The sequence below is a fragment of the Strix aluco genome, chromosome 4 (assembly GCF_031877795.1).
Source record: "Strix aluco isolate bStrAlu1 chromosome 4, bStrAlu1.hap1, whole genome shotgun sequence".
NCBI lineage: Eukaryota > Metazoa > Chordata > Aves > Strigiformes > Strigidae > Strix > Strix aluco.
The window spans coordinates 25,532,583-25,558,225 of NC_133934.1; the positions used below are offsets into that span (position 1 = coordinate 25,532,583).

The 25,643-nt window shown below is 39.9% G+C and overlaps 2 protein-coding genes across 2 annotated transcripts in view; one reads left to right on the forward strand and one right to left on the reverse strand.

Annotated features, from left to right (window-relative positions):
* Positions 1-25,643, reverse strand: part of RELL1 (RELT like 1) — a 98,636-nt gene that overhangs the window by 20,950 nt on the left and 52,043 nt on the right. The window contains exon 8 of the transcript XR_012623050.1: positions 23,008-23,089. The gene's annotated coding sequence lies outside the window, so the exon portion shown is untranslated. The remainder of the gene's footprint in view (positions 1-23,007; positions 23,090-25,643) is intronic.
* The window catches only part of PGCKA1 (PDCD10 and GCKIII kinases associated 1), a 45,307-nt gene that overhangs the window by 703 nt on the left and 18,961 nt on the right, over positions 1-25,643 (forward strand). The window contains exons 2-4 of the mRNA XM_074822311.1: positions 19,679-19,728; positions 22,256-22,346; positions 25,127-25,181. Of these exons, the coding sequence (XP_074678412.1) occupies positions 22,310-22,346; positions 25,127-25,181 (92 nt within the window). The 5' untranslated portion in view covers positions 19,679-19,728; positions 22,256-22,309. The remainder of the gene's footprint in view (positions 1-19,678; positions 19,729-22,255; positions 22,347-25,126; positions 25,182-25,643) is intronic.

The window sequence follows — 25,643 nt, forward strand, 5'->3', positions numbered from 1 at the left end:
CCAGTTAATCGAGAATTTAGATTACATTAAAGCATATCCATTTTCACATGGAGTGATAAAGTTTCACTGACAATTGCTGGCAATATTGCAGGAGTTGGGTTTTTTTTTTTCACTTGTGCTGAAGGATTTTTCCAGGGTACAGCATTAGCATTTTTATCACAAAGATATTTTTCTCATCAAAATTTTTCTTTAAACTGTAATTGTTATTGGTGTTCTAAATACTCAGCATTTTAATCCCTTTATAGGAATTTAGTCAGAGACTACATTTTACAGAGCTACAGAATCTATATTTACTAAAAGATCTCTAGTGCATCATAAGATTTCCACCCCTTGAGGATTCCCACTGCACAAAAGCATCAAGCAGTGTTTATTGTTTTACTCCTACAATGGTTGGGTGGTGATATTGCAAGCGATGTATTTTTTCCCTCAGTTTATTCTATAAAACCCATCTATTTTTTCTTCTTCCCACATAAAGCTAGGGGATACCAAAAAGAAGAGGAGAATAATAATACCTGCAGCACCTTGCTTCAGATAAGCTCTCAACTTTCTTTGAAAAAAAGAAAGTGTTTTCTCATTACCAGTACTTAAAATAAATTTGAGCCCCAATAAGTTTACCAGTAGTGCTTAAGAAAAATTAATACTGTCATTCACTTTCAGAGTGCAGGTCTAATGTTGAAAAGGGTTGAGACCCTAGTATGGCCTAGTATATTCAGCCTGAGACATCAAAACACTTTTTATCAAACTAATTGTACTCCTAACCTCCCAGCAGAGGAGCTCACAACTGTGCTGGTGGAAATATAGCAAGAAGCCACTCCACTTTAAAAGAACTGTTCCATAACTGACCTCTGAATTTCAATTATTTACAAAAATCTATTTAGAAACTAGATAAGGGGCTTATTTGCTAAGCTAAATTTAAATCTTGAGGAGTGAGGGGAACACACAAGCTCCCAAATAAACAGCCATCCTATTACACAGGCTTTCACTGAGGAGGAACATTGCTCCTGGCATGCTAGGAACAGCGTGCCATGGCCAGTCTCCTTTAAGAAATGTTTGTACAAATTGGGTGTGTCATGGTAAACCAGCACTTAGTAGCTCAGTAGTTAGATTTGTTGAATGTTAATTATGCAAAGTATCTTTGTAGGGTGGAAGGTAGGACAAACACTAAAGTTACTCTGTGACCAGAAAGACAGACTGGTCACTGAATTAGAGGGAGCAGTAACTCCTTTAGTAAAGAAAGGAATACAAATGAGACATTTGCTCTCTAGCAGTTCGGATGTTCTTTATACCCACAATTGTACACTCATTACAGGAATCTGCACTGCTTTAATTATTTTTTTTTCCTAATTAAATAATCCAACCTATTCTCTTGCTTTGTCATATCAATATAGAGTCAAATGTACCGTTGTTTCATGGGATGGACACACAAATCAAATAATTCCTGCTCATAAACAAGAAAAGAGAGAGGTTCTTAGAAACTGAGATTATTGGAAGCCCAAGAAAGATTTTTTTTACTTAGATTTTGATGAAAGTTAAGCAAACATAAAAATCAAAACAATACCAGAAGTTTGGAATAGTTTTCTCTTTACCCCAAAACCAGAGCTAAGAAAAGCGTTGGTCAAAAGCCAATCCAGATCTTCCAAAAGGCTTGCAAATATCAGGAAACTTGTACCTGATCTAAGGCTAATACTAAAAATCATCCACCTGATGATTTTTGTGCAGCTCTAGATATGTGGGAAGACAGAGGAAAGTGAAGGGAACTGTGGCTTCCTTGGAAAGCCCCATTGAAAGCAGTCACTGTGCAAGGTAAACATTTGTGAGTGCTGAGGCCCTTCTCTAACCACAGAGTTGTTTGATCTCAAAGAAACAAACTTACTTAAAGGAAGTATTTGCTCTCAGGCTTTACTGAATGAAAGCCAAGGACAGCCTTTCTTCACGTCTTGCAGGAAGGGATGGTCTTTTGCTATGTTTGCACAGTATCTAGTTAAACACGGCCTCAGCATTGCCTACATCTTCCACTGATACAGTTTCACAAACACTTGGGATGGGGGGCCTCAACACACACAACTCACTGAAACACGATGAAATGTAGTCATGTAATAAATATTTGTTTGGAACTTATAATTCCTCCTTCAGACCCTGTTTATCTGAGGATTGTATATGGTTACCTGTCAGCAGAGTACGCCCATGATTTCCACACAACAAAGTTGTCATGGGGAGGGCACTGCTAATGCAGAGCAAGGAAGCCAAATCCCCACTACTCCTTAACCAGGAGCACCTCATTCAGCACCTGACCATATTAGAGAAGTAACATGAAAATGTCACACCTAAGGAATGATGCATGGTAATCTTTATTTTTGCTGAGCTACAGAGCAGTTGTGGCAAACAGGATGTATTGCTAAGGAGAACAGGTATAAAACCCGATGCAGTTTTACTTATTGGAAGTTTGATATCAAAATGGACAAAATAAATGAGTTTTGGTAGAAAGGTCAGAAGGGATTATTAGAAAGGGGAAAAAAAAGGCAGCAATTTTCCTGTGAGCTCTCCTCTGAGTCACTTTCACTTAGACATATGGAAGAACTTCAAAATTTCATTAAGAGCCGAGTACATTGTTTGGAAACTAAACATTTAATCACAGCAGGAAGCAGGGAAATAAAAGGCCCAAGTTTTCTTTTTTGTGTGACGTTTTTCTGTCTGCAGTTTTTATACAAGTTTATTTAACTTCGTTTTTTTCACTTTAACCACAGATGCAAAGCCACAGATGCTTTCTGGTTAGAAAAATATTTCTGGTTGAATATTCTATTATTAATTCACACAAGTTACTTTTCCATTTGTGACAGTGAGGATTAAGCCATCTCCTTGGGGCTTACTTTTTTTGCTGTCACCAAATGAGCCTGGCTCAACTTTGCATCATTTCACAACTATTTAATATAGTCATATATTTCTGTTAAAGAGCAGTTGATTTTATGTAAACAAGGTCCAATGCCTTGCTACAGCAGGCAATCTGCTTTTTGAAAGAGCAGAGTAACAAGGACAAGAGTATCTCATGTCAAGAACAACACACACCCAATGACTGAAAACCCTCTCAACCTGAAGTGCACCCTGGGAACTTTTCATACTGGCTCCAGTGGGAATAGTATCAAATCCTCATGCTCTCAACAGAGGCCAGGAGAACAAGAAATAGCCCAATGCAGCTGTGCCAGTGCTACCCAGCACGTAGCTGCCAGCAGAAACGACAACATGGCAGGAGTACAGGTTTGCCTGTGCTGGACAGAAGTTCTCCAGACTGTATCAAAACAGATTATTTCACTTCTGCCCAATCTCCTGTGCTCAGGACAGGTGCATCTGGATGTTAAGGCACTTTGCCCAGGCAGGTTGGCATTAATGTCCTCTCACAATACACTGCAATGCAGAGTCTCTGAAGGCAACTTTCAGGCAGGAGAGTCAGCGAGTGCCCCACGTGAGCCATATGGAGCCACATTCCCACAGTCCTGAGGACCTGTCGGGCTGTGGGTCTGTTCCTCCTCTGACTGCCCATCCTCCCCACTGTATTTACTGCAATGACTATTCATTGACTGAGCTGCATTTATTACACTTCCTTCCCTCTTCGTCTCACAGCCACTTTGCAACACTGTTTTATCAGCAGTAGATTTGGGAGTGCCCAGCTTTATCTACCTCATTAAGCACCTGAGCTTTGTGCAACAGCCTAGGATGCAGAAAGCACCACCTATGCCCTGACACAGCCGCCCAACAGCTTCCTCCTCCTCTCCCTTCTGGGCTGTGCTCCGTCCTTGTGGGGAGGTAGAGCAGGGGCTCTCCCGGGGGCCCACCGTGCCAGCTCCAGGACTGCGGCCTGCAGCCAGCCCCCAGGCTCCCTCGCCTGCTGCTCCTCTTACCCAGCTAGCTAATCCACACTGCTGCACGTTACAGGCAGTTTCTTTCCCTCCAAAAAAAAGTGTTATCAGCTTACTCCTCTTATGGAGTGCAAGTGTGATAGCGATCACATTTGCATGATTTTTTTTAACACTACAAATTTCCACAGAGCTATTCTTCTCATCTACTTCTCATCTACTCATAAGTAAAAGAAGGATAAGTCTCAGGCAAATTCCAGCTTTTGAAGAAAACTGGCAGTCTTGTTCACTTACAGCCCAGTGGAAAACAAGCAGTTATTGTCAGCTGTCAGGAACCTGAACAAAGCCTTGTTAAGGGCCCCTCTGCCTCTATTTTTGGTTTGGGTGTGGCATGGAAAAAACAATATTTACCATCTCAGTAGCTGTGCCCTTTGTGTATTTGTTTTCATATTCCCTTTCCCCATGTGAATTTAGCAGATGCTGCACGGCTTGATATCAGCCCTGCATTTCTGTTGTCAGAGTATGTGTATGTCTCCACTGAACATCAGTAATGAATAGGCAATGTCTGTGCAGCAAAGATACAGATTCAACTGCCAGACACCGTTTCAGAGGCAAAAGTGGATAAAGACCAAACTACCCTAAGATTTCATTTGCAATATAAATGAAACAAAAGCTACAGTCCTCAGCCCCAAACTAAAGGTCTTCAGGGCCCTGAGAAGCTACAGCCATGTACACTGTCCAATTTCTGTCCTTAACATCTCTTTTTAATTTAAAATCACTTGGGAATATTTTCCATTGCTCTGAATGAACGCACACAGATTGCTAAAAGGCTAGTCTATATTTACCAATATACATTAAAAACTAGGGGAAGGCCAGCTTGCTGCTTTCACAGCCAATACCAGCACCCAGTATTCATCAAATTACAGCCTTAGCTTTGTTTCATTGCTTTGCCATACTTCATTTCTGGAGGTGTTTAAGAGTTGTGTTGACATAGGGCTTACGGATACGGTGTAGTTGAGAACTGTCAATGTTAGGTTAATGGTTGGACTAGGTGATCTTCAAGGTCTTTTCCAACCTAGATGATTCTGTGATTCCACAATAAAGCTTTACAGTGGCACCACTGAAATCAATGTGGCTGGACTTTCCTCCTGGACAGAGTGGGAGAGCACCTATTTAGCTCAGGGCACATATTGTTACCCACATTTTGCATGTGGGGGGAGGCCAGGTTTGAGAAACAAGGAACTAAGTCAGCCCCATAGCTCTGTGCAGGAATCAGAATTTGAATCTAAGTCTCCCAAACATTCTAAGAGCCAAACCTGCCTCTAGAGAGTAACACCCTTCAAAAATCCAAACCAGGGTCAATAACTTTGTCATGGGGCAATATGTCAGACTGGCCAATAAATAAAGTTCTAACACACAGGCAGAAGGTATTTGCTTATGATAGAGCTACCTGAGACCATTTATAGCCATGGCATAAACTCTTTGGAACAAGTTGTTCTGCTGGAAATGTCAGCCTGTTGTTAGCATACAGTATCATGAGCACTCCACTGCCGAAACGCAGTCCAGCAAGTCAGACTTAATAGTGCAGTTTTCATTGATAATTTTGGTGAATACAGTCCATTCTTTTGCACAGGATTAAGAGAAAGAAGAAAAAAAGAGGATTACTAAAGTGGCTTGATGCCAGACAACACTAAGTCTTTTAAGGCAATGAATACTTTTCAATAGCTTTCAAGTATTGTTCTACTGAGAGACTGAAAAAGGTTGTAAATGGAATCAAGATAAGCAACTCAATAATACAACAGAAATGAAGCTGTATTTCACTGCTATCTCACCATTACCATCTCTTAGCCACATTTGGGCCTTTTTAATGCAGTGGTCAATACTTTGGATCTGCCTTGTTCTGAGAAATAATTATTGTAATTATAACATAAAAACTCTGCTCTTGTTCACAAAGTCATTGTGTCCAATCATTCCCTTAGCAACCCATCATCACTCCATGTCTGTGAAGGAAATTGGTTTCAAATAACCAAATGGAAAAGCTCACCCGCACTCTAAACAGCTCTAAATTATCACTATGCTTTACACATTAAGTGTTATATTTAAAAGAAAAGAAAACCTCTTTGAATCAAAAAGAACTCATGTAAGAGAAAGTCACATCACATGAAAGGGTCTTTTTATTAAGGTATTGTATCAGAGTTTTTTCTTGAAGTTTTTTGAGTGTGACTTTTAATGTTTTCTGTATTTCTTTTTTAAAAGGTTTGTTATCCATTTTCACAGTACTTTGTAACTATGGCCCAAATAATCCTCTACTTTTCTACTCTCTGCTAACCATTCTCTACATGAAATGTTCAGGAACAGGGAGTTAAAAAATGCATTGTAGTATGTATCCCATGCTTGTTATATAGAAGCAGTACCATATAGGGGGAGCACCTTGAGCAATGAAACTGGGGGAGAAGACACCCCACCCCACAAAAAAACAAAAAAGGTGAAGGAAAAAGAAATGCATCAAGCGCATTAGTATCTTTCCAGCTATGTCTAATCTGAAAGCTGATTCAGATCTAACCTGATAAAGAAACTGATTTATATGGCTTATACTGTTTTAGAAGGATGCCTATTTTCAGTGTACATATTTGATCCTTCTCAAACATCCACATATCTGACTGGGTCTGAGCAGTTCTACTTACAGGCTTCAAGATCACCTCAGAAATAACTACTTGAGCCAGGCACACCATAGCCTTACCATTCACTGAAATACCAGATTCTAAACGTTTAGTGCCCCTACATGCTAGGCATTCATCCAAACTTTGGACCACTGATATCTGACAAAACTAACGATATTACCATTTTGCTCACAAAATAAACCAACTCTGCTCCCACAATATGTAAAATTCTTCTGCTGAGGAAAGGACCTTCTTCAGGTGTCCCAACACAAGCTATATTACTTACCTGGATTTCATGTTGTGATCCAGTTAAAAAGCAAGAAGGATAAGGAATAATGATGAGAGTGATAAAATTTATTTTACTGCTGTTTCCATACAGGACAACTAGGTAAAGACATTTTGAAGTTTAAGATGAGCAAAGTATAATTTTTCTTTCAACTCCACTGACCCATCTGCACCAAGTATACTGTTCTCCAGGTTTTACATTTACTTCTCCCACTCCATTTCTCTGCATATGCCTTAGCTCAAATACTGTGCCCTACGTGCAGCCTTCTGATTCTCAGACCTGCTAGCAGCCATGAATTTGGGCAGGAGGCTGAGTTGTTAATTCATGCTGTTCTCTTTCAGTCTTGCCAGGAAAATAAACGTTTTGGGTGAACAAGGAATTTCTAGCATGTGCTTTGTGGGTCATACCTACTCGTCTGTGTAGGATTCACTTTGCGCTAGCAGTAACAAACCAAGGATGTACCTCTTGCAAACTCAAGCTATTTATAAACAGGTTTCAGTATCTTTTCATTCTGTTTACATTCCAATTTGAAGATCCAGTTATAACTTGAAATCTTCCCAAAAGATTTTCCAGTCTGCCAGCCACAGAAAACACAATTTTTTTCTTATATCTACCTAAATTTCATTTGAAACAATGAAATCAACATGGACTCTTTTCCCTATGGGCCTGTTTGCCCTTCAAGGAGCTAAAGTTTCGTGTTTTCCCCTCAAACCTGTTGAGTTGCCTTAACCTGTTAAGCTGCCACACACATTAAATTGCCTTTGTCACACGATCTTGAAGTCTGTAAACCATTGATTCTTCTAATCTTATGGAATTATTTTCCATTCTCTGTATCATTCCACCTTGATGCAAAAAGACAAATTGCAAAAAAATGTTTTGTAAGGCCAGTATTCGAGATGAGCCCCAGAAGCATGGCTTATCACAAATCTGTGGTTTGCACTGGTGTAACAGCTGCATTAAATGAGCATTTGTTAGGATAAAGTAAACCTGACTGTATTTCTCTAAAGTACGTTTAGGACAGATAATCCAGCAGTGGTATGTTCTCTGTGCTATAGGGCTTATATTGTTCAGTATCATGCCATGAAAGAGCCTAGATTTGTATGTTCTACTCTTGACATGAAATAAAGTTAATCATAGACTGAGATTTCTTTGTTCGGTAAAACAGATTTTTTTCTTGCCTGTTCAATTTACTTTATCTCACATTCCTACAGCCTGCAATATTCTTCCGTCCACACAGCTCACTGTGCAGTACTATCGCAGTTGAACAGCTCACCTAGATACTGGCAGAAATTCTCCAACCCAAGGGCCACCTGCTTTCTAGGTTTGGCCTTCTGTTTCCCAATCTGTGCAAGTCTCTATTGTTACCGTGCAGGATTTGTACTTTACTCAGGTTTTTTCAGTTTTCCTCATCTCTGTGGCATCCCTGGTAAGGAGCATAATATCCAAAGATATAATAAAAAAGCCTTTTGTGCTCCAGGAGATATACGGGGTTTCTTGAATAAGACTCTGGAAACACTGCAAAAGAAACTACACGAGTAGATATACTACCACCCAGGAAAAGCCATGGTCCCTCTCCCAAGCAAATGAAAGGTTAACTCCATCAAGCCCTGCAGATTCCAGAGTCCTTCATTCTCAAAACTTCCTCATCACACAACTCTTAGCTCATTTGACAGAAGGAAAATAAAGCTTAAATTTGCAAAGACCCCATTCATTTATGCCAAGAAAATCCCACACAATTTCAAATTAATCAATAGCACAGAAATCCCCTCCCACCTACCACATGGATCCCAGTCTCCACAAAATCTGCAGAGTCTCTCTCTAGGGTGAAACAAGCCTGTTAGCAGAAATAGCTTCACCCTCCTTCCAGGCCACCTTCCCACACAGAGAGATGTTTTGCTAGTTTCCTTCCATGGAAAAAAAAAAAAAAAAAAACACACCTATGTGGAAAAGCAAGGCTAGAGCATCACAAAGACTGGAAAAGCCTGATTTGAAAAAAATCTTCTCCTCACTAAGCCAATACACTCTTCTCCCACTAAGAAACACTGTATTTCTAGTCCAGCAAAAAGCAACAGAAACAAAGACTTAGCTCTCGTGTCAATGAGCCCTTTTGAAAGGCCCGGTAACAAAAGTATGCCTGAAACAGAGTGTAGGCTTCACCTTTCTTCTATCTCCAGGTGTTTCTTTTGCTTTCCAGAAGGCCAGAAGATCTCTTTATGGAAGCAAAGATTGCACTTAATTGCCACAAAACTTTCCATGAATGGCCTTTTTGAAGCATCCAGGTGAGATGCCTGGAAGACTCTGAGGTGTTTGTTATTCACGGCATGCAATTACCCATCTCCCATCATACTGCAGGGCTTCTAGCCCCCTCCCTGCCTGCAGGATTTCCCCATATAATAAGAGGCTGTAGGTGCTTTGTGCCACTGAGTTACCTTCAGTTTTTTGCAGTATTTCCTTGTTTGTGTTACAGCAGCATCTACAAGCACCAGAAGCAATAAAGTCCTCATTGCTCTGGCTGTCACAGACACCTAGCAAGACATACCCTACTTAAACATTTATAGATTACCTAGACAGTTCCAGACTTCTGGCACCTGCTTACTTTGGGGAGAATAAGGAAGCATAACCCAATTCCATCTTGCTTATTAGCAAAGAAAACACTATCCCCAAGAAATAAACACTCTGGGTTTTAATCCTTTTGCATTTAGGAGGCGCATTAACCACAGGTACCTGAAATCCCAAGTGATGGGTGACATCAGGAGATTATTACACAACACGTGGTGGCCGGTGCCTCATGCAGCTTTGACAGCAGTGGGTTCTGGTGTCTGCCCTGTGCATGATGTGGGCTCAGAGCTGACCCAGAGCAGCAGGGACTCTTCAAAGTCAAGGAAACACCAGGTTTCTGAATGTAAGTTGCTTTGGACAATGTGGCTGTCAAGCTGCCTTGCTCAGACAGAAGGGTACCTGCCACCAGCATGCTGCTGTCAAGCCCAGTAACAGGACTTTAGACAGCTACGCAGATTTTGTGGGGCAAAATCTTGTACATAATAGGCACTAATATCCCACCCAGCTAGGTACGGCCTTTTTGAATTGTTCTGCTGTGATGTGGCACTTTGCTGATCCCACAGACCACTCCTGCAGCCCACCCACTGCTGAGGCAATGGAGAGCACAGGCAGGCCACACCAGGAGGAAAGCCACAGACAGACTGCTGGGTGTTCGGCATCTTAATCACAAAGCTGTCCTCCCCAACCATTGCTCCACCCAAACCACACAGCTAGTTGTCCTAATATTAATGTTTGCCACCTGTTTCCTTCTTCTTAGGCTTTGCCTATGGAGACATCCTTTCCCTTAGCCCGAGTTCCCAAGTTTCCACACTTCTTTCATGTCTGTAAAACCTTCTACTATCTGGAAAAGTAATAAATGAAAAGAAGGATAATATCAGGGGATCTTTCAAAATAGCTTGAGCTAGACAAGCTTTGTTTCTTCTGTACAACATTATGTGCAATGTATTCCTTCCCAGAGGCAACAACAATAAAGCATTTCCACTCCCCTCTCCCCACGCAGGCTACAGCAGGGCTGGTGTTTCAAGACAATGTCACAACAATGCAGGCATTAAACAGCAGGCTTGTTTTGCAAACTCCCTTGCTGGTTTCTGACTATTAAATACCACCTGAATAAGGAGACTCCTTTGTTAGAGGAAGAAAGGAGGAAATTAGTGAGAGCTGCCTCTCTGTCCTCTCACCTCTGGGGAAAACCTCTCCCCCGTTTACGGGGGGCCACCAGATGCTGCGCTCAGAGCCAAGTGCCCAGGGGGCCACCTTCAAGATACCCTCAGCTCAATCTTAGGACAATTAAAGGGTTTCAGCAGAGTCAAGGTCTCTGGTTCACAGGCTCTCACCTTATGAGTTCAGATAAAGCTCTAACCACAGCAGACTGGGGTTTTTTTCAGGACTTTTGTTCATTGTGAATCTTCAAATTCCCTTTTTTCCTTTTGAATACATACAGCACAGCACACAGAATAGGTGAGAAAAGAGCCATCTCTCAGCAGCATTTCACCATCACAGAAATTTACTTGTGACAGGAAACTACACCGCAAGTCACTCACATGTTACTTCTGCTGGAATAAAGTTTTGCTACAGAGATAATAAAAATATAAGCTTGATACATTTAAAGGATTTCAAAAGGTAATATGCCAGATAACACAGTGTGAAAAAGCCTTCTTTTCTGCAAAGAACAAAAATATCTTATTCCTTCAGACCCCTTCCTCACCTCATCACAATGAGCCATGTAGACTGAAACTTGATCAGATAGCAGAAGGGTTAGGAAAGCACCGACTACATTTTTATGCAGATTTCCCAGTCCATCCTAACTGAAATGAATTCTGATGTCTTTTTGACATGAACAAGGCAGGATTTCATAGGATCTAGCAGCTATCTGGGTCTCCATCAGCAACTCAACCACTTTCCTGTCGCTTCATCATCTCATCTTACCAGCATTGTGATCCAAACCAGGAAAGAAGTTCAGTTCTTTGGATATCAAACTGGCAGCCTGACAAGGAGCGCAAAAACTAAGCCCTGATATTTTTTCCAGGGGTACAAGAACCTCAAAGCTCTCTCAAATAGGGAAAGACCACCACAAAGATCATCCTATAAAGTTAAGGGGAAAATGGTCTTTTCACAGAGAATTTTGAAAGGAAACCACAAACAACAATGCGTGTTTTATCAGCCAGAACAAAGCTACATTTTTTGTGGCTTCTTTGAGCCAGACTTACCATTCCCCATTCATCCTTATTACCACATGCCATTTGAAAAAATATATACAATAAATGCAAATGTCTCTAGATGTCAAAATGTTGGGAAATGTGTATAGTGAATCACTACAACAAAAGACTTAGAACACTGCAGTGCAATGGACAGCACGGACTCTTACAGGCTCCAGTGTCCCCAGTCCATACAGACATCCCTTCCACGAGGACCTGAGAAAAAACTGAAACAGTTGAGGGGGAAAAAGTCTTTATTATTGGGGATAATACTAATTTTCAGTTCCCATAGATCACTTAGGCCCTCAATTAAAGACCATCTGTAAAAGAAAGGCACTGTGTCAATATTGGCTTTGGGATGCATAATGGAGGTCCAGGATTTTAATTTTAACTGATCTAAACATTTAAAAGCTTGGCTTTGTCAAAGCTGGGGAATAATCTATTGTGAGAATCAAATCACATGACTAAAGGACTGATATCAGTCATATCTGACTACATTGCAGAAAAAGGAAGTCTTTGCTACAGATTTAACCATCCTCAGCAACTCCAGAATTTAAGTAAAGCTCAAAATGTGATACATAGCATTTGTTAGTGTAAAATCAAAAGGAATACTAATTAATGATAACTTTTGTGTTGTCTGCTTAAAATCTCAGGAATAACTAACTGGCATGATCTGTAAGTTAAACCTACAACAGAAAAATAAATACCTGAATTTGAAACCACCTTTACGGATTAAGTGATCAAAGACTGCAGACAGTGAGGATGTCTCTCACCATTTAAAACTATCCTTGGTTTCAATCCTGCATACGTAGATTGCAAATAAATACCAATACCTGGCAAACCCCAAGGAAGCCAGTGTCACACCAGGGTACTGCAGGGGCCTCTTGGCACAGGAGATGTGAGAATTCAGCCTGTATTAAATGCTGCAGTACCACTTCTTCAGTTGCAAAACCATTGCTTGGAGCAGCTCATGGAAAGACCAATGTGTACTACACGCACATCTCAAAAAAGTGTGGTGTTGCACTGGCATAGTTAAACAAGCAATTTGGTACATAAGAATGATGCACTGATTTAAAATTGGTTTATTTTAATTAGTTTACTCTTGCTTCACAACAGTGCCGTTTCTGTGGGCAAACAAGGCTTCAGTCTTAAGTAGATGCTTAGACTGTCAGTCTCATAGGATCAGTAATTTTAAATTAAGGAGTAGGTTGCAAGAAAAAGTAATTTCATGCTTCAAAAAGAACTTTTGTTTATTTCAAAGTCTTGGAACCTAGAACCATCAGTCCATAATCTTATCCAATCGTTGGTGTCATCAGTGCATTTTAAAGCAGTTTTTAATTAAGTTAAATAAGGAAGACAGATGCTGCTGAAGAAACGCCCAGTAAGATTTTCTATTTCTAGATAAAACTGCTTTAAATGCATAACCAGTTCTTCTAACCATGGGATGTGATGCACACGACTAAGTTTATAGGTGTTTAGTGAGAGTTTTGTGCCATTTAATATGTCACTGTGAGCAGTCAGCACAAAGATAATGATATGTAGAAGAGTGGGCCTATAACCTCCACTTCTGATTAAACAAGTATATAAATTGCATAAGTCACACCCAGTAGCATTTGCTCTGGGCTGTAACAGCATTAACTTTCCATCTAAAAAGTTTCATCTCCCCAAATCAAAAAAGGCCTTTTTCAGTATTCTTAGCTCAGATGTACATATACAAAAGGCAATCATTCAGAGAACATTCTCTATTTTTAAACTCTGTCAATTAATGGTGCTGTAACCCAAGTCGCATCCAGGCCATAACATGATCTTAAGAAAGTTAAATTCTATCAGTGTGAAAATCTGTAGCAGAAAGAGAAGAAATAAAAATTAGGTCAGTCCAATTGACCTGCAGTAGCTTGTCTGAAAAACACCTTTCCTGCCCACTTTGAAAGGGTGTTAGAGGAAATGTTTTCATTTTCAGAATCATCTTCTTCATTACTGCCTGATTTGCTTAGAAGACTTTCAAAATCTTCATCTTTGCTACTGCCTGTTTTGCTCAGAGGACTCACTGTTGATACACCTTCCTGAGCTTTTACTTGGCTGGAGGGTGAAAACATCACTAGCATTAAAGCTAGAACTTTCAAATGGACCAGGAGAAGCTAGCTTCAGCAGGATTTCATGTGCCTTTTACGCCCTTATGTGCACATTAAGGTTTATGAAAAACACCCAACCTGTTTTTCACCCAGAGGAGCTACCCTACTGCAGTCTGGTCTGGGTCTGTTTTATGCAGCATGCTGCCTGAACAGAAAGCAGAAAGAAAAAGGTAGAGCTGTTGACTACTTCAACAATGGGGTCTTCTGGCCTTTGGGGACAGCTTTACAGCTCCCTCACACAAGTTGAGCAACTTCAGGAAAACCAGTAAGCCTCAAGTAAATGTCGTAATAACACTTCACTTCATTGACACCAGCTCCAGTCTCGGCTCTCCAGCAGCAGGTGCTCCACAAGAGATGCAGACACCAGGAAGCTGTCAGCCAAACTCCCCTGGACTGCAAGACCCACCCCCTAGATTTGACAGGCATGTTCATAACGCGGGTGAAAGTATTTCATAACAAATTGCAAAACAAATATATGTCATTTTGAGCATATATTGGTTACATTGGTTACATTGATTAAATGATGTAAGATGAGCTACATAAACGTATGCCAACTATAAAATAAGGGTCCAGCCATTTGTTCACTCAGTGTTGTACTTCCTGAGCAAGAGGAAACCTGGCTCCACCCTCTCAACAAAAACTCATTTTCAAAAGGAGCATGTACTTACCAAAAGCAGAAGAAAGAAGCAGCAGCCACTGTAACTCACTTATCTTTCTAAATAGAAAAATGTACACTATTAAAAACTAACTTTGGTAGTGTAGGGCTTTCCATATACTAACCACAGCAAGCAGGAATATATACACATATATGCACCTAAGAGAAGTGATGGGGAAAATATGCTCCCAAACTTCTCTTTGTTAGCACTGAATATTCAAAATGTCATCTGAAGCACCTCTTTTCCACAGTGATTCATTCTTTAATTGTGTCAGTGTAATATACACAGAATTACAAATTATAATGGACAAGTCCCACTCTGACATTGGGACGTAAAGGCTGCATATGTTATCACAGAATGGTTTGGGTTGGAAGGGACCTTAAAGATCATCTAGTTCCAACCCCCCTGCCATGGGCAGGGACACCTTCCACTAGACCAGGTTGCTCAAAGCCCCATCCAACCTGGCCTTGAACACTTCCAGGGAGGGGGCATCTATAGCCTCTATGAGCAACTTGTTCCAGTGTCACTACCCTCACAGTAAACAATTTCTTCCTTATATCTAACCTAATCTACACTCTTTCAGTTTAAAACCATTACCCCTTGTCCTATCACTACATGGCCTTGTAAAAAGTTCCTCCCCATCTTTCCTGTAGGTCCCCTTTAAGTCCTGGAAGGCCACTATAAGGCCTTCTCTTCTCCAGGCTGAACAACCCCAACTCTCTCAGCCTGTCCTCATAAGGGAGGTGCTCCAGCCCCCTGACCATCTTTGTGGCCTCCTGTGGACCTACTCGAGCAGGTCCATGTCCTTCTTAAATTGGGGGTCCCACTTAACAGTCCCTGGACACAGTACTCCAGGTGGGGTCTCACGAGAGCAGAGCAGAGGGGCAGAATCCCCTCCTTTGACCTGCTGGCCACGCTCCTCTTGATGCAGCCCAGGATATGGCTGGCTTTCTGGGCTGCAGACGCACATTGGTGGCTCATAGTCTGTTTTCCATCCACTAGTACCCCCAAGTCCTCCTCCTCAGGGCTGCTCTCAATCCACTCATCACCCAACCTGTATTTGTGCTTGGGATTGCCTTGACCCATGTGCAGGACCTTGCACTTGGCCTTGTTGAATTTCATGAGGTTTGCACAGGCCCATCTCTCAAGTCTGTCAAGGTCCCTCTGGATAGCATCCTTTCCCTCCAGCATGTCGACAGCACCACACAGCTTGGTGTCATCAGCAAACTTGCTGAGGGAGCACTCAATCCCACTGTCCATGTCACCAACAAAGATGTTATCCAAATATGTAAGGGAATGCTAAGTATACTGGGATTCTTTCAACCACATATCTATGTAATGACAATTATTTCAAATGTTGCAATAGAAGAGTCATGTTCAATTATAGCTCAGAATATTTTGCTACTATGTCTACTCGAAAAGAAAAGAAATACCATTCCTCAAAGTTCCGCAGTTTTCGTAGCCTTCAGCAAAATACATTTCTTACCTCTATTAGCACAATCTTTACTATTAGTCCATTTATATAAGTTAGTTTTAGACTGAATCACTAATCTTCTGACAGGATTATAGATGTAATGTGTTTCCTCAAGGGATTTTTCTACTTACAGAATCAGTCTGCAATCTTCTCACTGTCTAAATTATAGTCCATGATTTAACATCATTCATTTCCACATCCTCAAAAACATGAATGGTGGGAAATCCCATTTTACAGGTGGCTCCTCATGGCTCTTTGCCGACAGAAAAGCTAATAAGCTTATGACAACACATTATACTCTTCAGAAGCCTTCACAATTTAGTTAAATTAGATGCTGCTTTGTCACCACTGCCTGAAAACAGTCACACTGGGAGATGACTGGTCATCTGGGAATATTGCTTACAGAGCCAGGTCCTAATCAAGACAGTTGCAACCAAGATAAAAGCTGTCAAGACCAGCTAATCACGTGGATACATTTGCATCAGGTAGTGCATGCCACATCAGACAGTTTTAATGAAAAAAGGTAGTGAAAAAAGAAGACAGACATCCACAGCACACACATCTCCCCTTCCTGTCCACCATTAAATACATGATTTGTTGTAAGAATATAGACAACACAAGCTCCCTGGTAAGTGCAAGCAAAGGAAAGATCCACGACAGGTCTGCAGAGGCGCTGCAGGGGGCAGAGCATCAGGGTAACAGTGTAAGGTCAGGCTTACAGCACGTCCTTGACTCTGCCCAGCTGTAAATCACCTCTTAACATTAGGTGACACCACAGCATTACAGCCAGGCGCTGAGCCTCAGTGTTTTCCAGTACAGCACAAAAAGGCTGAAAACAAGCCTTTCCCCCAGCGCATCCCCATGAAGCTCCTGACACAACACAGAGACAGGCTGAACAGCTCTAAAAGCAGGGCATGACTTGCAGATAATGCCCTGCCTTTAATTTGTCAGATGCTTCAGCAATCAAGCAGTAAAATGACACAGACCTGAGTCTAACACAAGTACAAGTGATTCACAGTCCAGCTTTTACCAAGCTTAAGGACCACACAAGTTTCTTCCCCTTGGAGGAAGGCCCACTACCATGGAGAAGACATGGTAGAACATGCAGCAATGAAGGCTAAACTGCCTTCAGTTCACATTAATTTGTGCTGTGAACCCTGGTCAAAAGGAGTAGAAGAAATGCAGCCTCTTTCACCTTCCCTACACTCAAAATGGCCTTATGCAATAATGAGGCCCACAACTGGGGATGATGATTTACTCTTCCAGCCATCCCTACATAAGACCCCAGAGCATGCAACCCAGCCTTTACATGAAGTTGTGCAATCAGCTAATGAAGATTTTTTACATGATAAAATGCTGCCAGGTACAGTTTTAATAATAATTTAAGAAATTATTAAAGTCTTTTGATTAAAGCTGTTAAATACAGATGAGAATGCTAAAATATTTATTCTACAGTTAAATGAAAAAATGTTCTCTTATAACAAACAAAGACCTAGCACACCAGTCACCCTGTGTCTGGCACTCTTTGTGAACATTTCCCAGAATTACCAGTGTCAGTGTCTGGCCAGTACAGCTATAAGCATGTTTAAATATTTAATCTTACAGAAGCAGAAGCATTTTTTGACTGAAATTTGTTTTGGATGCTTTTGTTTTGGCATGAGTGTTTAAAAAACAAGGACCATGGACCTTGTCTGGATATAAGCATGACAGGGAAAGGAAGAGAGGTCTGAGGGTTTTGCCTGATTAAAATGTGCAGTGACTTGCACTCTTAACACTCATTCTAAATCTTAAGTTGTAGATAAATATTCATAAATGCACTCAACAAAGGTCTGGTAATGGTGTTCTGAAATTTAGAGGCCCGATTCTCCTTGAATCCACAGATAGGTCCTGTCAAAAACTCTCTCTAAGCAACAAAAAAAGCTAGAACTCATACTGTTGGTACAACATCACGGGGTTCAAGCAATCATAGGAGAGTGGATGCTATTCTGAACCTAAAGTTTCCAGAATGCTCTCACACCTGTAGGCAACAGAGGGCGTATAAAGCAACATTCAGCCATTTTTTCAGTATTTTCAAGCTTATTCTCAGTATTTGAATGAAACACCACTGTTTTCCAGTTTACTTAATAGTTTAACTCCACATCTCAGAGAATCCACGCTAACCAAAAAGACCCATCCATATAGAAGAGCTCAAATAATTCTCTCAATAACTCTTCTTCTAAAAAAAAGAAGAAGCTGCATTTCTCAGTGTACATTTTTCAAAGTCCTCTAGCTGTCTAGACAGTGAAATCCTACACTGCATTGTAGACTAAAGGGGAAATATAACCATCTTGTTATATAATACAATATATCAGGGAACATTCAGTCAGATCAAAAAAGGGACTAGTCCAGAATGGAGCAAACAACATTCTTCCTCCAGCTTAACTAGTCTGGGCAATTGCTATCTATAAATTTGTTACCAAGGAAAAGAGTGTAATGAGGTTTCCATAGAAAACAACAAACACTATCCAGCATCATAACAGTGAACATGACAAAATCAAATATAAGTTTTAAGAAGTTATAAATTTTAGGAGATTGTAAGTCTTCAAACTCATAGACTTAAGCTATGTTTGATGTGATGTAAAAGTTGCATAATAAACTCCCCAAGGGGTGTTTGCACAATTTCTTCTAAGGTGTCCGATGCTGACTGCAGGGCTGAACTGGGGTCTGATCCAGTCTGACAGTTTCTGCATCTCCTTACACATAATAAAGTAGAATTAAAAATACAAGAAAAATCAAACAATACAGAGATACTCCTGATGATCCACTGCAGGGACAGTTTTAAAAATAATAAGCTTTTGGGTTGGTTTTTTTTTTTTTAAAAAAAAAAAAAGAAAGAAAACAAGAGTAGCAGGATAAATCTACTTGGGTTTTTTTTCATACAATAATTAAATCCGCGATCACAGAAAACAGACAAAAGCACTCATTTTGTTTTCCCTTAGAGTTTTCTGTAGCAGCCATTATTAATGCCTTTGTTGAGCAGAACTTGGGTGGAACCAAGAAAACAGGAGCTCACCTGCTGCTCCTTTGTGGCTCTGATCTGGGTGTCCCAAGAACAAGGATTTGTTGCAGTCATTGGCTTGCCACTTGCCTGAGGCATTCAACTGTATCTAGCACAATGATGCTGGAAAGCATTCATGAGTAAATACACAATAACATTTGTATGTTTACAGCATCTGTGAAAGGTGTGGGTAGGGCGATTTCTCTACTGTGTGTTTCCAGAGCAAGTCAAACCCATTAATTAAATTCATGGTCTTGTCCTGCTTCAAAAGGAAAAACAAAGCTGATGATTTATGGGCATTGACAGCTGCAGGAACCAGGAGCTGGTTTTGCTCACTCCCTCCCCTTAATTAATTTTTAAGCATCTGGGTAGGTTGATTTCTCAGATCCTGATCATACGAAAGGCTGCATGTCCTCAATTTCTACAAAGAAAGAAAAGGAAGCTGCTCCATGCAAAGTACTGTCTGTCAGATTGCCATGGTTTCTCAGTGCTGGCTGAAGAGTGCCTACAGGAATTGGGTACCTGAACATCTCTGTGCCCAAGCAACTTGCAGGATGAAGCTGTAAAAGGTCCCACTCATAAGACATTTCTTATGTAGTCATTATTTTACTTTTCCTGACAACAAAAACTTTTAAATGAGAAAGCAGTACCTGAGGAACAGTGTAATCTACTGCAACAAAAAATTCTCTTTTTAACAACAGACTGAGGGAAATTGCCACAAATACCTTTTTCTAGAGGGAATGTAAATGTTTCTGTATTGCCATAGCACATAGTGATATATGCAAATAGCAGTATACAGCAACACACCAGTATGTTCTTTTCTTCTTCTAGGTTCTTTAAACAGGAGACAGATCGCTATCATTTTGGGCTGAAGTCTGGAGGTAAGCAATCAGAACACATTTAACACCCAATCTAAGAACAGGAAGCTGTTACAGACGTGGAAAATTTTGGATGCTGAACTTTCACCCTAGCCTTCTGGGAGATTTTTACTAATAAAGAACTGTACAAACATAGACAGAGTATATTGACACTGCATCACCTGCCCAGCAGAGCCATATGCTGCTGCTGCAGACACTGCCAATAAAGATCAAAGCTTTCCATGCATAAATGAGCTAAACCTGGGTGTTACATGTTTCATTCAATGCTGTAGACCTATATTGACCTCTACAGAGTGTAAAGTTGGGCCAGATGCACTCTGGAGCTCTCTTTCAATCGATTATTTTATGATTCTGTATGACACTTCATAAAACATAAGACAAATTTATTTTGTTGTGATTCATAGTCCAGGCAGCAGAAAGCCTGCTAGGAACAAGAATACTACCATCTAAAACAGCTCATCATCACTAGTTGCCAGGAAGAAATAGAAAGTAGCCAGCATGGTCTACAAAAGCCGTGGAACAAACAGGACATAAAAGCATCTCTTTCTGCCAGTGACCCAAAGGGGCCTCACTAAAAAATGACTGTAGCTAAGAACCTGTATCTGGACACAAATGGACACATGATAATGGACTGCAAGATCAACTAAATCCTAAGCTGCCTTAGCTAACAGAGAGGTGGGTAATTTTCCAGACATCCTTTGCACATACTTGAATATACCACTTCTTACAGTCCAACACACCAGCAGTTTATGACATTTTCAATATACGGCAAAATAAGCACAACTCAACTCACACAGGTGCAAACTGGAAGTTCAGCCCATGCAAGCCAGAAACTGGCGAGATTACAGAGCTCTTCCAGACGATTACTGCCTATTTTCAGCTATGGATCAGGATCTCTCCTTTTGTCAGCTTGTTTTTACCACTCGGGTAACAACCATTGCCTTTTCAGTTACTGATCAGGCTCTCCACAAATCAGGGAGATTGGTCAGATCTCAAAGAATTTTTAAACAGCGTTCATTCAAATGTTAACTGGTGCGTGGTATCTCAGTTACCTGCTTATGTTCTTCATGTTGTTGGTGACGTTTGATATTTACAAAGGAGCATAACAACAGAATTCAAGAACTAATGTGCCGATAAATATATTAAAAATCTTGAAAAACTTTTTGAATCCAAGAAAGATTGATAGAATAACCCCAAGATTATTCTATTTCCTAGGTACTTTTCATAAAGAAAACTTGACTATTCATTTGTCTTCCTTCTCAGTTCCCCCAGTAAACCAAGACAGCTATAGTTACCTACATTTTTACTTCTCCTCAATCCTATAGAGCCTAGGGGAGAAGGGTGAAGTTTTACAGTTGAAAGACTATTTCTTGACTCCAAGCATTCACAGAAACAATTTAAGATTTTGAAATTCAACTTTGATTTCACAAAACTTCTCCCTTTCATGACACTGCAACAGAATCTTAACTTTGATTCCACTCCTAGCAAGGCCAATCACAGTTTTACCATCGACATGCAGTAAGCCTACATTTCATACAGTATCCCTCATACAAAATGCATCTCAGCTTGCCTTGCACAACGCAAAGAGCACTTTAATACAACCATATGTAAACAATTCTAGTGAAACACACGGGCAAAACCACAAAGAATGCATGGAAATCAGAGGTTTGTTCCACTGAAATTTGAATTGAGATGAAGAGTTGAACTGATCAAAAAGACCCAAAAAAAGCTATTGGACAACAGAGTTTGCAGCAGAGCAAATATTTGAACAATACCACAAAAGCACGCATGGGGCAGGCCCAACACTATTAGAGAAGGGAAGGAAACTGTGAGGGGAATGCAAACCTCAGAGCATAAATGAAAGCCACTGTTGATAGCTGAACATTTTCTGAAACTGTCAGGGACAGCATGGAGTTCTAATATGTTTGGCCTACAAAGAAAAACAAGTAATGTCAACTGATCTTCAGATCAGGTTGGAAGATCAAATTATGAATTCTGGAAAGAAAGAGTTAAACCCTGTACTGTTTGAATAAAACATATGTTAGCTCTCTTTGATCCTTAGGGTGAGGGAGGCTCTTTTCTTGTGAAAAGTGCTGGTCAACTTCACACAACATTATACAACAGAGAAACTGTGTATGGTGCTTGAGAAATTCAGGGTGGGAGCTCCTAATAGAGCGGGACAATAGGTGGATCAGAGCAGGAACTGTCCAGCTTGCGCAGGGAAAGCAGCACCCCAGGCACGCTTCAAACTGAGAACCAACACGACTTTAAAAACCAGAAACCTAGAAAGGGATTCAACAGCAGCACTAGAAAGTAAATACAGAAATAACTGCTCGGTGTCCAAGAGGTTAATTTTGTCCAGCACAAAGCGCACACAGGGTCTGAAGCATACCCATGGTCTACACAAAAGCAGGCTTAGGGTATTGCATTTAGATTTTGATTATATGACTTTGAGATAGCATGTCTTTCAGCAACTAAATGAAATGGAAAATGCAAATAGGAGAGCCTAATGTTTTTGTTTAAATTCCAGGTTATTTTGGAATGTGAAAACTACTTGTTGCTTGGATCCATGACAATCATGTAGATGCTATTCATTCACTTTAATGATCTACACCAACATGGTAAGCCATATACCAAAGATTGGGTCTCAGGTCACTTGTAGTTATGTCATGCAATAAGTTGGAGTGACTGGATGTGTAAGGCTTCATGTTTCTGTCTCAAAAAGAGTAATGTAAAAAGTATTAAACAACATAAGCAAGTAGGATGTGGCAACATTCCTTGATTTACGAACACTGTTTTACACACCAGGCAAGTATTAAGTTTCCCAAAATATTTCAGAAGGGATGTTGCTAAGCAAAGATGATGGTAAAAAGAGTATTTAATCAAGATGTCTGAGTAATTTGCAAGACTAACAGCCATGTTCCAAACCATCACCAAGCAGAAGAGGAAAAAGCTCTGAATACAATGAAAAGGGGATATATTTAACTCAAGTTTGTGTATAAATATAGAACGGTTTATGCCTGATCCTGTCTGACAGAAAGAAATTGAACTATTGGTTCAACTGAAACACATATTCTTCTGTTAAATATCCAGCATTTATGACTGAGTTTTCAGCACTCATTCAAACATTACAGGCAAACAGTTTCACTAAATAATTGTTTTTCCTTTTCCTTAAAGACAAAACACATTCTGCTTTTGGATCAAAAGCCAGTCACACACATCAGACAAGTTCACAGTGAAATCAGTTATCACTTTACATGATATAATGAGTAAGCTTACAACTTACCAACAGCTATGACTCCCATCAGCTTTCCTTTTTGGTATTTTCATTTTAAATTTCCAGGGAATTATAGAAGCATAGTTCCTAGAAGATTTAAAATAAACAAACAAACCCCAATTATAAATTAAAAGAAAACCCTATAGTTAACTTTCTACTTCAAAATTTGTTAAACAGACAAAAGCAACTCACAGGAGATAAGAATGCACTGTAAGGTTTAGTTAAGCAGGCTACATCTTTTGCATTTCTTAAATAAAATCTGTATCCTTTCAACATGGGGCAAGAGGCCATGGATTTTATTTTTCATTTTACTTTCATTGTATGCATAAATCTTTAGGTCATGGCTTACACAAAACAAATAAGGACATCAAGACAGAATTACACTGTAAGTCAGATTAATTAGAGATTGGAACAAAAATTAAATGGAAGAATCTACTTGGTAATTAATAATGACAGCTATATCAAATAATAGAATTAAGGTAAAAAAACACAAGATGATCCCAGTAAAAGGTTGCATAAAAATAGGAACACACAATGACTCATTCTTCATAAGCTTTATTATTTACTCCACCTAAAGTACTGATAGCACCTTTAACAGATGCACAGAAATATTCTCAACCCTTTGCAACAGTATAATAAGATTGAATAGAGCTATAAGCCTACGAAGTGCTGCACAAATATTGAGCTCTGAGAAGGCTATGAAACAGTAGCATACAAGACAAGTTAAGTGACTTGCTGTAGGGCAACAGAGCAATGCAATGAATCAAGGGTTCCCAGGTTTTCCTTAGCAAGAGTCACATCAGATACCTCAGCCAATTCAATTTGCATTTAGTTTTCAGTCATATTTCAGGCTTTTAATAGAAAATCTTCTAACAATCACCTATGGGTCAGATACTATGCATTGTTGTCTTCTTGACTTTGTAGGCCAACAGCAAGCATAAAACTACCTATGCAGCCAAGGGTGATTTCAAACCTGAAAGTGAGCAGTGAAATTTTATGAGAACTTTTCAGAGTTTACCCATAAATTCTGAAAAGTATTATCGCAAGGAATATGTATGCAAAGACTGTAGCAAAAACAGCAGCAACAGCGATGACCATGAAATTGCCTTGTACTGTCCCTCCCCAGTCCCATTACCTATGGATGCAGAATTCAGGAATGAACTGCCTTGGCTTAGATCCTAGGAGAGTTCTGCTGAAAGGGATCTCAAGGCCAGTAAAAACCTCACTCTCTTACAAGAAAAGCCTTGCAGGTTTCAAGAATGGTGCAAGCACAGCTCTATCTGGATTTGTGTCTTGTAAGCTGCACTGAGATTTTTCAAGTTACTGCCACTCAAGCAGAGAGATGCTGAGAATGAAAGAAAGCACATGGCCCAAATTCTAAAATCCACAGCAAAATACAATGACCGTTTCACTGAAATGAGCTTGACTTGGTGATTAATATTCATTACAGGTTTGCACGCACACACAGATGCACATGGGCATATGCCCACATTCCACTCACTACAAGAAATACAGAAGTTATTCATATTTTTAAAGGAGAAAAAACATCTGCATTGTTTCATTCTAATTCTATCATTATCTCATTAATTTATCTGTCTCTCTGTAAATTCTTAATAGAAAGCATTTTGCTGAATTTTCCATTTAGCCTGAAGCACACATATCTGAAAGAACAATAGCTTTACCAGCTAGAGGCACTTCTTAAGTTCCAAAATTTGTGAAAATCTGAAGGAGAAAGTTCTGACAAGCATACAGTAAAGTTTTAGCTGATACTATAAATATCCTGGCTCCCAAAGAAAAAAAGAAATCACATAATACTGCATATTTGAAAGTTTTCTAATTTTATTGTTGCTGTTTAAAGTATAAACACTTCACATGAGTCCTAATCCACTGTAGCAGGCAAGCTCATGCTCACTTTAAGCAGGTTAGCATTCCAGTTCAGCTCAAGGGGATGAGCATACTACTCAAGTGATTTGTCTGATCATTGTCTAAATTAAAAATTCACAATGGCATGAAGAAGAGGTTGTTATATTTCCACATTGTTTGCAGTAGACAGCCTAACCCTCAGAGTATCCTTGTGTGGGCACATGAAGAAACCACTTGCAAAGTGTTGTTTTACTATTGCAGGATCAAGACCTTTAAACAAAACCTTTCAAGCATTCAATGGAGTACAATCTGAAAGGTAGGATTATTTTTTTTCATTCTCCTTGTGTAGGTTTAAAATTTACTGGCCATTCAGTATTGTAACTTCAGCACTCCACAACAGAGAACATCACTGGATTATTTTTCTCTCTGTGGTACTCCACCATATTTTCTAATGGTGAAGCTTTGCTGCTACAAAGCGACACAAGTCTGGTGACAGAACAGGTTCCGAACTGTGTTTCTTTCCGACCCCTGATATTTCTGATGTAACAAATAAAAGCTTCCTAGTTTGGGCTCTGAAGTTTAGAAAAAGATACTGTGAAGAAAAAAATAAAGAAATACAGAGTTAACTCATTCTAAGTCAGTTAACACAAGTGAAAAATGGCAGGAAAAAAATATAGAAATGCAGGCAAATGGTACAGGAAGAATAAACTAAGGCAAGGGGGGGAAAGAAGGGGGATTTGGGGTAGGAGAACAAACTGGAAAACACAAGGATTGATTT